This window comes from Ictidomys tridecemlineatus, chromosome 9, assembly GCF_052094955.1.
Source record: "Ictidomys tridecemlineatus isolate mIctTri1 chromosome 9, mIctTri1.hap1, whole genome shotgun sequence".
Lineage (NCBI taxonomy): Eukaryota > Metazoa > Chordata > Mammalia > Rodentia > Sciuridae > Ictidomys > Ictidomys tridecemlineatus.
The window spans coordinates 74519247-74531620 of record NC_135485.1 but is presented as its reverse complement, the minus strand read 5'-3'; the positions used below and the strand labels follow the sequence as shown (position 1 = coordinate 74531620).

The 12374-nt window shown below is 42.9% G+C and overlaps 1 protein-coding gene across 1 annotated transcript in view; it reads left to right on the top strand.

Annotated features, from left to right (window-relative positions):
• Window positions 1-12374, top strand: part of LOC144366457 (SHC-transforming protein 3-like) — an 80064-nt gene that overhangs the window by 43281 nt on the left and 24409 nt on the right. The window contains 3 exon segments of the mRNA XM_078020736.1: window positions 863-903; window positions 906-1023; window positions 4740-5035. Of these exon segments, the coding sequence (XP_077876862.1) occupies window positions 863-903; window positions 906-1023; window positions 4740-5035 (455 nt within the window).

Sequence of the window (12374 nt, the reverse complement as noted above, 5' to 3'; positions counted from 1 at the left end):
GCCATAGGCTCTTGGCAAGGTTTTTCAAAAGTCCTGAACTGACTCTTGCCAGTTACAGGGAACCATCTTCAACATATCACTGGCCCCAGGGTATGAGAGATGCCCTCTTTCCAGAAAGGAGAGCACCGCAGGGCATTCTCTTGGATAGGGTTGTTTAGCTTCATTGGAGGCAGGGCGAAACAGGAAGAGTAAGCCAAACAGGCAATCATGGGCAACATCTCTTACGCCACCTCTGGGTGATGGAAGAGCTGGACTCTGGGCTCCCTCAGCCTCAGCACCCCTTTGACCAGCTGAGAGGTCCAATTGAGGAGCATCACTGCCTTGTAAGAGGGGCCTCCCCCATCATGCACCCACCCTGGGCTCCCTTATAGATCCAGGTCAGCAGTGGTGGCTCTGTGTTGTAAGGAAACCGTCTCAGTTCTTAGGAGGCACTTCATAATTTATAAAGCATTCGCGGACACTTAAATAAAGAGTGGTTAAACCAAGCTTGATGGTTCTCCTGCTCACTTATTTCATCCCAGAGTGTTGTAAAGGAGAGAAGGAAGCAGGGCATCTTCTGGCTGCGGGGCTTGCAGGACCCTGGGGACAGTGTGGCCCAGATCTTTGGTGAGACCCCTAACCAATATGGTACCCACCCAAGGTTAGCTGGAAGATCCCATTTTGACAGAGAAGCATCCTAGCCAGGATACAGCTAGGATGACAGACTTAGAAGAGGAGAATGTAGCTGATGGGGATCTTCAGGAAGAATTTTCTTGTTGGTAGGATTAAGGAACCCTTCTGTGGAATGGCGGGTGGTTTCACTATAGAGGCATAAATAGGGTCGCCATGCTAAGAGAAATAGGGACATGTTTTCTTGTTGCAGGGTCCCTGGACATCTACACTACGCCAGAAGGGAAATCACATGCGCCCCCCCCATGGGAGAAGTACCCACCTATGTCAACACCCAGCACATCCCAGCGCAGGCCTGGCCAGCCGTGGCCAACAGTGCAGATAGCAGTCCACGGAAGGACCTCTTTGACATGAGTAGGTTTCCGTTTGTCTCTTCCTTTCTTCTCTTTTGAAGTTACCCTTTACACTGACTTTTATTTGCTCTCTGTGCAATGACTGGATTTCCTGCTAGCAGGGTTTTGGTTAATGGTGGTGATCAGCTGCACTTTTCTGGGCTACGATGGGGCTCATTTATGGCTTAGGAACTTATATAACCCTCTCTACAGTCAAGAGGCAAAGCCAATTTCCCTCTCTTTCTGGAAAAGGCTTTCTTCTTGAAGACCTAAAAGTGTATTGAGATAAATAGTATGCACAAATAAAAGTGCTCATTGATCTACACACTTAAATATTCATTGCCTATTAAATGCCAACTGTTGTATTAGTTGTCAAAGAAGCAAAGATGAAATGGGCCGTACCCACAGAGTCAGTCTACCAGGCAGGACAGACGGATAAACAAGAAATCACAGAGCACCTCTCTCTCTGACATGTATATTCTTTCTCTCCCTCCCTTTTTCTCTCTCTCTCTTTCTCATTGTTTCTCTCAGTTTTCTTTTCATCTCCTCTCTCTTTTCTCCTACCTACTTCCAAAAATTTATTGAGTTCTTCCCAGATGTCAAATACTTTTCTATTTAGTGGGAGATACACAGAGAGCCAAATAGATGGTCTCCACTCAATGGGTTTTAAACAAATAACTGTGTATCACCAGATGGTAAGAAGTGCTCCCAAGTTCGGAACCGCAAAATAAGACGGGGGATGAGCGGTGATCAGAGGTGGCAATGTGGTGGCATGTGAACCGTGGGATTTCCGTTTGTCATATAGATCTGGGAGGTAGACAATATTATTACTAACATCATCCCTATGTTATAGAGGTGGAGATGGAGAATCCTAGAGGTTAAGAACCTCACCATGTGTAAAAGGCTCTGCTGGTCTGGTTCTTGCTACTCCAGGTTCTGATGTGGGTGAGGCTGGGGTCACATGCCTTGAGAATTAGGTCACTTCCTATTCCTCAGCTAATCTGGCTGCCTAGACCCATTGGACTCCCATTTTGACTCTCATTTTGTCAAAAATCACCTCAGCTAGAAGAACACTTGAATCTTAATGCTGAGAGGAACCTCAGATCCCTTCATCCAATGTGTTCACTTTTTAAAAAGTGAGAAAACAGCTCAAATAGTGTAGAACCAGATTCCTAAACTGGAGAGCAGAGTGGTGACCCCCCCACACCTCTGCTTCGGTTGTTGTAGTATATCCCAATGGTAGTTTTGCCATTGTATTTTTGGGCAGGCCATTTTTACTGTTTAACCTAGTCCATTTCCCAGTGATTCCTGGCCCCAGAGCCTGGGGAGAGCTGGGTTAGTTGGGCTTTGAGGAAAATGGGAACCAGAGCTATTCTTTTTCCACCAATTAATTTCTAATTTCCCATCAATTAATTTCTGTATCAGCTCCAGAAACCAGAGAAGAGGAAACAGATTGTAGAAAGGGTCTTAGAGAGGCTCATGTCTATTAAAAAGTAATTAAAAATACAAGCCAGCACTGTGTTGTTTATTTTGAAGCACTAGTGCTAAATAATACTCATGGTGGTGATGATGGTAATGATGGTGATGTGAGTGATGATGGTGATAGTCATGATGATGATGATGATGGAAATGGTCGTGATGGTGATGGTGGTGGTGATGAAGATTATGAAAACAGCAGTAATAGTAATGATGGTGATAGTGATGGTGGCATTAATGGTGATGGTGGTGGAAATGGTGATGATGGTGACAATGAAGATGATAATAATGGTGATGGTGATGGTGATGATGGTGGTAGTGATTAAGATAATGATGGAAATGGTAGTGATGGTGATGATGGTGTTGGTGATGAAGATTATGATGTCAATGGTGTTGATGTTGATGGTGGTGATGATGGTGGTGATGAAGAAGATGATGGTGGTGGTAGTAAAGATTATGGAAACAGTAGTGATGGTAATGATGGTGATAATGTGGTGGCAATGATGGTGATGGTGGTGGTAATGGTGATGATGGTGATTATGAAGATGGTAATGATGGTAATGGTGATGATGATGGTGGTGATGAAGATTATGGAAATGGTAGTGATGGTAATGATGGCGATAGTGATGGTAGCAATGATGGTGATGGTGATAATGAAGATGATAATAATGGTGATGGTGATGGTGATGATGGTGGTAATGATTAAGATGATGATGGAAATGGTAGTGATGGTGATGATGGTGTTGGTGATGAAGATTATGATGTCAATGGTGTTGATGGTGATGGTGGTGATGATGGTGGTGATGAAGAAGATGATAGTGGTGGTGGTGAAGATTATAGAAACAGTAATGATGGTAATAATGGCGATAGTGATGGTGGCAATGATGGTGATGGTAATGGTGATGATGGTGATTATGAAGAAATAATGATGGTGATGATGGCAATGGTGGTGATGGAGGTGGTGATGATGGTGGTAATGGCAGTGGTGAAGATAATTGTGAAGATGGTGATGATGGCGATGGAGATCATGTTGGTGCTGATGGTGACTGTGCTGACCAATGTGAATGTGGGGACAAACGGGATGCTGCTGCTGATGGTGAAGATAGAAAAAGTAGAGATGATGCAGAAATAGTATAACACAAATTTCCAATTACTCCAGGTGATCAGATAAGATGACAAAAGAGGAAAACCCACAGACCTAATCTTAGCCTATCATTTAACCTCTTTTCCTCCCTAAACCTGTGACACTTTGCAGCTATCGAAAAGATCTAATTTTGGTTTCATGTATTCATCTCTTTTCTTTCTGTCCCCCTCTAATATTTGCCAAATTTAGCTTATTTGACGGCACTCATTGAATACTTAAAGACGGACTATGTACTAGGAACAACATGGGGCTCTGGAGATGTAGCTGTGCCCAGGAGAGAACCATTCCTCTTCTTGTGGTGCTTGCCCCTTGCTGGGTGGGCAGTGGGATCCTAAATCATCCTCATCACACCTGTTTCACAGCCTGTGCTCATTTTCCAGAGTGCTTTGGTACCTACCACCTTACTGGAAAACTGAATGTTGAAACTGAATTAGACTTTCCTGTCTACTTTCTTCGCCACTGGTTTTTGTTGCTGCTGGAACAGCAGTTTCCCCATCCACAGCCACCTTGTAGACAGAAGTGTGTTTCAAGGGGGATAAAGCCAAGCGTGGTGTCAGGAATTCAAGCAATCCCTTTGTGGTGGGAAAATAAATGAAGGTCAAAGGGAGTTAGAGTTCCTATCCTAGAAGTCACACAAGGGGTACCCAAAGAGTATGAAGTCAACCGTTGGTAAGTTGGGCTTAGGTTCTACATGAAATCAAAGCTGCATAACTTGCCTTCACCTTTGGTCTTAGCAAGTTTTTATTTGGAATTTATTAAGAAATATGGCTGATATTCCAGGGAAATTGGAGGGAATGAGCCATGTATGGCCTCTTGCAGAGTGCAGTGACGAAGTCCTACTCTCTAGCTGACAGAGGGTAAACTTGAATCCCTGGCACAAGGTAGAACTTCCAGCTGTCAGGGAAAACAGACTCCCCCATGCCAACATTGGGGCTATGCTTGTAATTACTGGTTAGGATAAGTCTTGATATATTACCAGCCAGTTCTTCTTTCCGAGTTTTCCTACCCTGGGTGTGTGGGGGGGTTATGTTTGCATTTTCTTCTCTTACGTGGTATTTTGATCATTTGCTCTTGTGGTGATGGACTGACTCGTTTCTGGCAAATGTCCCTTGATGCAGAGCCTTTTGAATATGTGCTCAGGAACCAGTCCTTGGGACCCGTGTTAAACAAGGCAGCCTCCATGGAGTGCATCAGCCCTGTCTCACCCAGAGCCCCCGATGCCAAGATGCTGGAGGAACTGAATGCCAAGCGTTGGTACCAAGGAGAGATGAGTAGGAAGGAGGCGGAGGGGCTGCTGGAGAAAGACGGAGACTTCCTGGTCAGAAAGAGCACTACCAACCCAGGCTCCTTCGTGCTCACGGGCATGCACCACGGCCAGGCCAAGCATCTGTTGCTCATGGACCCTGAAGGCATGGTAAGGCACGGGACAGGGCCTTCTCATGAGCTCACACCTATCTTTAACCAACTCTACTCTCTGGGACACCACATGGGGTGACCCCTGCATTCTGTCCCCTATCCACATGTGCGTGCCATGGGACAGAGGCAGAGAGCAGGTGTCGATGGTCAGGGCCCCAGGCAAGTCATAAAAGTTGGGAAAACTTTCATGGCCTGTGATGAAAGTTTTGACTTTCCTATACTTTCAGGTAAATAAATACAGGAACTTTGGCCTACTATGCAGAGACTTTAAAAATGTTGGGTTCCTGACTCATATCATATTCCAAAGTACCTTCAGTTGGAATTAAAGTCTAAAAGTGAAAGGTGGAACTAAATCTGTAAAAAGGACATTTTTCTTCTTAATACATTCATAACAGACAAGGAAGCACAGGCTTCTGCTTTTTTAATATTTATCTCAAAAATTCCTGAAAGTTGAGTCACTGAGATTTTATCTGTAGGCTGCAAAAGTGCTGAACAGTAAGCAAGATCCCCACCAATTAGTCTCTAGTTTTTTCCTCTGCGAGAGGTGATGCCCAGTGAGGCTGAGTTTGACCGTTTCTGGCTGTGCAGTTGTGTCTGGATAATTGTGTGGGTTTGGCTGAATTGACCATCTTCCAATCAATAAGTAGATTGGACTTCACCCTAGGTATACTCCAAATAATTGCACTAAATGCAACTGAATTAACTGCTGAGTAAATTCCAGAATTGTTGTTTAAAATCTCTTATGCAGTGAAAACAAAAAGCAAGGTAGAATTATTTAAGTGACCGACAGGTAAGAGCTAAACTTTAGTCTTCATCTGGACTTGAACATATCCTCTGTGTGTAGGTGGGTGCAGGTGGGCGGGGGGGGGGGTCACTTGAGGGGCCCTATACCTCAGCTCTCAGCATTCTTGAAACATCTGTTTGCATAATTCCTCTTTCTCTTCCACCAAGACCACCACCTCCCAGGCATGGAACATAATAAATGTCACCATTTCCTTCTGGGTCTGTTTTTTCTGTAGTAATTTTTTATATAGATGTCATCTATAAAAATATATATTTTGTGTTCATGTCTTTTAGAAATTTATAAACATGATGTTCCACAGATCTTCTTTCATCTCCTTCCTTCCTCTCAAGTTCTTGAGTTGCATCAATGGTGCTTTCTGTGTATTGGATCATCACTTTGGGGGACTGCCTGGGGACCTTCAGAGGCACATTTGGAGTCCCTCTAAATTCTCTGGAGAAGGTGGTATAAGCTGCTACAGACCCTCATGCGTGTTTCTCTCTATCCCAGGGATAGTGTCTCTGGGTCATATGCCAGGGGTGGAAGTTTGGGTCACAGGAAATACATATTTAATTTCACCAGGGTTTGCATTTGCTTCCAGATGAGCTGGGCTACTGAGGTGCACCCCTGGTGGGGGGGACCCTACATCCTCAGTCTTCCTAGATTGAATCTGTCTAGTTTTGCTAATTGGTAGGAGTAAGGAGTAAAGTCCTAGTTCATGGCCAGATGTGCAATTCTTTGATTGCATATCATTAGCCAAGAACAACAGGTCTGTCTCCTCTAAGTGCTATGCTCTTGTTCCCATACTTTTCTTTTGACTTTCTTTTTGAGTTTTTCAGCAGTAGAATTTCCATGTGCCGCCTCCTCCTCTTCTTCTTCTTCTCCTTCCTTCTTCTTCTTTGCTTATTTGATCATTTTGCCTGTGAGGTTCTTCATCAAATAGAATTCTTTCTTTGGAATGCTGAATCCACCAAATTTTACCCTTGGGATTAATATTTTTGAGTTTTAAATTTTTACTCACCCACAAATCACAAAGGCACTGTGTTCTATATTTTCTTTTTCTATTTCTCTTCTTCTAGCCTTATAGTTTTGTTGTTCACAATTAGGTTTAATTTCAATGGGAAATACTTTTGAATACGATATGAGATAGGAAACCCTAAATTTTTAAGTCTTCATTATAGTAAGTCCATTTTTTTTTGCTTGCCATTTACCAAATTATTCATTGTCTCTCCGCCATACCAAAGTTCCTTCTCCTTCTATAACGTACTGAGTTCTTGACATCCTGGGTCTATTTCTGGATTCTTCATTCTATCGACCTGACTGTTTATTCCTGTGTAAGAACTGTGCTCTTTTCATTGTTAGGACTTGGCAGCTGTCTTAATATCTGCTGGTGTGAGTCCTTCTATTGACTTTCCTTTATCAGAATGGTCCAAGCATGCTCTCAAACATTCATTCATCTTTATTTTGTTTGTAAAATCAGTCACCCAAAATACATGCTGGGATCTTGATAGGACTTATGCTACATGTATAGATTATTTTGGCAAAGAACAGCCAGTTTTCCATACTAGATCATCACCCCATGATGTGAAGAACCACTTACTCAGACTTTTAAGATATTCTTTGAGAGAGTTTTAAAAGTCTATCTAGAAAGTTCTTGTGTTCCCTTTGTTTGTTTTTTTTGTTTGTTTGTTTGTTTGTTTTTTGGTACCAGGGATTGAGCCCGGGGCTGCTTAATCACTGAGCCACATCCCACTCCTCTTTATTTCTATATTTTATTTAGAGACAGGATCTCGCTGTGTTGCTTTGGGCCTCACTAACTTATGGAGGCTGGCTTTGAACTTGTGATCCTCCTTCCTCAAGCTGCTGGGATTACAAGTGTGTACCACTGCAGTCGGCTTGTTAGGTTATTTCTGAAGTGTCTAGTTTTAGTCCCTGTTGTAAGTAGTATGTTATTTTTAGTTACATTTTCTTAACAATGACTGCTGTAGGAAGAGGAATGTGGAGGGTTCTTGTGCCTAGAGATTTTGCTGATTCTGGCAGGCTCCCTGGCACTCAGTCTTTGCAGATACTGGGAGTCTTGTCTCTTACTTTCCAGGGCCCATCCTGGCCCCTGATCTACCACCCTGACTAGGTACAGCCATGAACATTAATCAGGAGGGGGCACCCTTGCCTGACCCCACCTGCAAGGAAATGTTTTGCAGTTTTCTACCCTTAGGGATGTTTGCCGTAGCCCTTTAGTGATCTGTTCTTCCCAACCTAAAGGAATTCATTCATTCATTCATTTAACAAATGTGTGCACGGAATAACTACCAACTCCAGGCATCAACTTTTGGCACCTGGTCTGTATCTGTGAACCAATTTAAATAGAAAAATCTTGGCTTTGGTGGAACTCATACATATTATTTACCTAATAACTCTTATCATATGAAGGTATTGAACTTCATCCAATACTTCTTCAGCATCTTTTGAGATAATAGGGTGATGTTTTTCTTAAATCCATCCATCTAAGAATGCCACAGGGAGGTCTTTCTGATGTTGCATCTTATCCTAAACCTGCCTTCCCTGTTGGATTTGGATACCTCATATTTTCTTTAGGATTTTTTGAAGACTCTGATGTGACGTCCCTCTCAACTGTCCTTACTGCTTTGGAGCCTGTGTGTGTTCATCTGGTTTGGGTGTCAAGATCACGTGGTCACACTTGCTTCCTAGAGCGGGCCAGACTTTCTCCAAATCAGAGGTGGCTTATCAGGAGACTCTTCCCTGATGGATTTACTTCCCTGTGTGCTTCCTGTTTCTTTGTTCTGATTTGTTTGGGCTTTAATGCACTTATGTCAAGCAAGCATTGGTACCCATTTATTAATTTGCTTACTATTTGCCTCTCTGCTTCCTCTAGCCTCTGATCTTGATCAGGGTAGTGGCTTTGTTTATTGTCCACCCCCAGCAACTGGAATGGTCCCTGGCACACAGTAGGTGTTCAATAATCATTTGATAAATGCTTGATCAACTTGGGCTTTTCATGGTTAGTAGTTGAGAATCCAGGGAGTTACAGTGATATATGTGTACAGGGGCATGAGGGTCACACCTTACTACAGATGTAGATTTACAAGCAAGATTTTTCTAACTAGAACCAGCCCAGAGTTCTTTCTACCTGCTTAGGTCATCTAATAATTTCGTTGTGGTTAACTAAAGAAAATAGGAGAGAAAATACTCAAGCAATTCTATGAGAATCTACATACTTCACTTGAAAATCTAGGTTATTAAAAAACACAAATGTGAAAATCCAGCTAAATATGTTATTATATAGAACAAAGATGATTACGTTTTTCCGTTCAGTCTTTAAAGGGCCGAAGAATAACTTAGAGAGAGAGATATGCACGACTAATAATGTATTTATCATAAATTCACAAACCAGTTTCAAGATGATGTAGAAAATGAGGAAATGGAATTGGAGTAACATGGTTAAGCCAGGTGTCCACAGAAGCCATGACTCAAAGTATTCATGTATTTTAATTTTGGAGGAGAAACGTGTGGCACCACTGAGAACATTGGTTAAGTCAAACCTACTAATGGCCTTTCTTTGGGGGAGCTTTTATCTGGGTCTGATTATCGAGTTAAATTGATCCTATGGAGGATAGCGTTAGATGAAAAGGAAATGGAAATGAAAGACTTAATTAAAAATGTAGCATCGCTTCCTTGCTGTAAAGACACCAAAATAGACGCTGAGCACATTCTCTTCAATATTTATTCATCTGATTTTCATGGTAATTGGCCGGTCCCTGACTATAAAGGAGGGAACTTGGCAGAACGGATTACTCAGAGACGCAAGGCTGCAAAGCAGTTCTGCATCTAAATTTACTCCAGTGTCGACCAACCCGGAGCCTCCCCTGTGTGCCGAGGTCACTGGGAACCTGGGCAAGGAGGCCAGCGGTGGCAGCTTCTGAGTGTCCCTGGTGAGGTGTTGAAACTACTGACCCTGAAATAGCAGGTGGGACGTGCGGTGACTGGAGTCCATCAAAATTGGATGAGATGCAGTTGAAAATGCCTCCCCATACACACCTTTTAAAAAATTTCAACATCTTCTGAATCACAGAGTCAGCCTGGGTGTCTAAAACTCTCCTCTGAGTCACTCACCATTGATTCATTTCTTAGAACAGCACAGTAGGGCAGTCACCCTGCTCCCATTTGGATGTGCTGCGGCCACACAGGTGGCTGGGCCTGATCCACATGGTCTCAGGTTCTTGCACATGTAAGAGGGCACACGGAGGCTTTTAGATCACAAAACAGCAGCCACAGTCCAACACTCCCACATTTACTAGATTTTTCTTTTATCCTGAGAGTGATTTAAAAAACAGGATTCTTTAGATTAGCCTCCAAAATCACAGATAGCAAAGGCACCCCACCCAAATGGGACAGTGTCGACACGAAAAGCAAAGGAAGGGCCGGGGTTGTGGCTCAGTAGTAGAGCGCTTGCCTAGCATGTGCATAGCCCTGGGTTCGATCCTCGGCACCACGTAAAAATAAATAAACAAAATAAAGGTATTGTGTACAACTAAAAAATAGATATTAAAAAAAAGGCAAAGGAAGCAGTCAACAGAATGAAGACACAACCCAACAATGGGTGAGAAAACCTGCAAACTCTTCATAATAATACCCAGATTACATAAAGAACTCAACTCAGTAGGAAACAAGTCCAATTACAAATTAGACAAAAGACCTAAATAGACATTTCTCAGAAAAAAAAAAAAAAGACTCACAAATGGCCAACAGGTGTGTAAACAAATGCTCAAAATCACTCAGTATCAGGGAAATGCAAAGCAAAACCACAGTGAAATATCATCTCACCCCAGTTAGAATGGCCATTATCAAAAAGACCCCTCCCCCACACAAGTAAAATAACAGATTCTGGGGGCCAGGGTTGTAGCTCCATGGTAGAGCGCTTGCCTAGCACACGTGAATCCTGGGTTCAATCCTCAGCAGTGCATAAAAATGAATGAATAAAATACAGGCATGGTGTCCATCTAAGACAAATACCATGTGATCTCCCTCGTGCGGAATCCAAGTAAACTGATCTCGTAGAAGAGAGTAAAATCGTGGTGACCAGAGGCTGGGAAGAGGAAGGGGAGGGAGAAAGGGGAAAGTTTGGCTAATAGGAACAAAGTCACAGTTAACCGGGAGGGATAAATTCTGGTTCTACTGCACAGCAGGGTGACTAGCTAACAGTAATGCATTGTATATTTCAAATATTTGAAAAAAGGATTCCAAATGCTTTTCCATAAGGAAATGATACATGAGAGGTGATAGACATGCTAATTTTCTTGATCTGATCATTATACAATGTGTACATGGATCAAAATATCACATTGTACCCCATAAATTGGTACAATGATTATATGTCACATTTGTTTTTTCTTTTTGGTATCAGGGATTGAACCCAAGGGGGACCTTAACCACTAAGCCACATCCCCAGTCCTTTTTATGTTTTATTTTGAGAAAGGGCCTCACTAAGTTGCTGAGACTGGCTTTGAACTAGTGATCCTCCTGCCTCAGCCTCCCAAACTGCTGGGATTACAGATGTGCACCACCATGCCCAGTGTTATATCACTTTTTAAAAAGTCCCCTACCCCCTCCACTTAATACCTTGCTGTTTTGAAGTTCCCCTTGTTTCAGGCAGACTAGGCTGTGCTGCAGGAAAAAGCAAAATCTGAATTCTCAGAAGCTTCACCCAACACAGCTTCAGCCCTGACTTACACCAAGTCCTCTGTGTGCTATGTGGCTGCTCACACACCTCTGTGTGTTACCTGGCCTTGCTGGGGAGGTGGCACGTGTCAACCCTCCTCCCTACCCATTAACCCCAACCTGGACAGGTGGATGCAGAATTCAGGAAGGAACATGGAGTGTTTGCCCTTCAAAATGACCTCAGCAATATACCTTTTACATTTTTATCAACGTGACACCAAAAACACACCCAAATAAGATGTAGCAGGAAAGCACTTAATGAAAAGCTCTACAGCCGGACCCTGCCCTCCTCACTCTGCCCCCATTTCAGAGAGAAAACAAGGTCAGCAGTTTCTCTGAAAGTTCACTTGACAGGGACCCTGCCCCGTCCCAAAGGAGTGTGCTTACCTGTTATATGTCCTTATTTCTAACTTAATATTACGTTTCTTGAATTATTATATCCGTTGATGTAACCATTTAAGGCGTCATTTCTTTATGTTGCAAAGGGACCACCTAAATTTACGTCACTTCTATTTCTTTCCCTTTTTGACAAGTTTTAGTCTGTCAGGTAGTTGTTTTGGGCCTTTAAACACGTGGATCCTTCCTCTCTCTCTTTCTCTCTCTGTCCTTTAGTCCTGGGCAATGGTCTCTCAGGACTTCCTCCTCTATCCAGGGGGCCTGGCGGTCCTGCTGGACCTTGGGATTCTCCTGGATCTCACCCCCTTGGCTCTGTGGAATATTTTCTGAGAGTATAGGACAAAAGTTTTTTTTTTTTTTTTTTTTTTGTTTTTTCCTTTGGAATCATTGGAGAGCCACTTGGCCCAATCTTTGGTCAACCTTG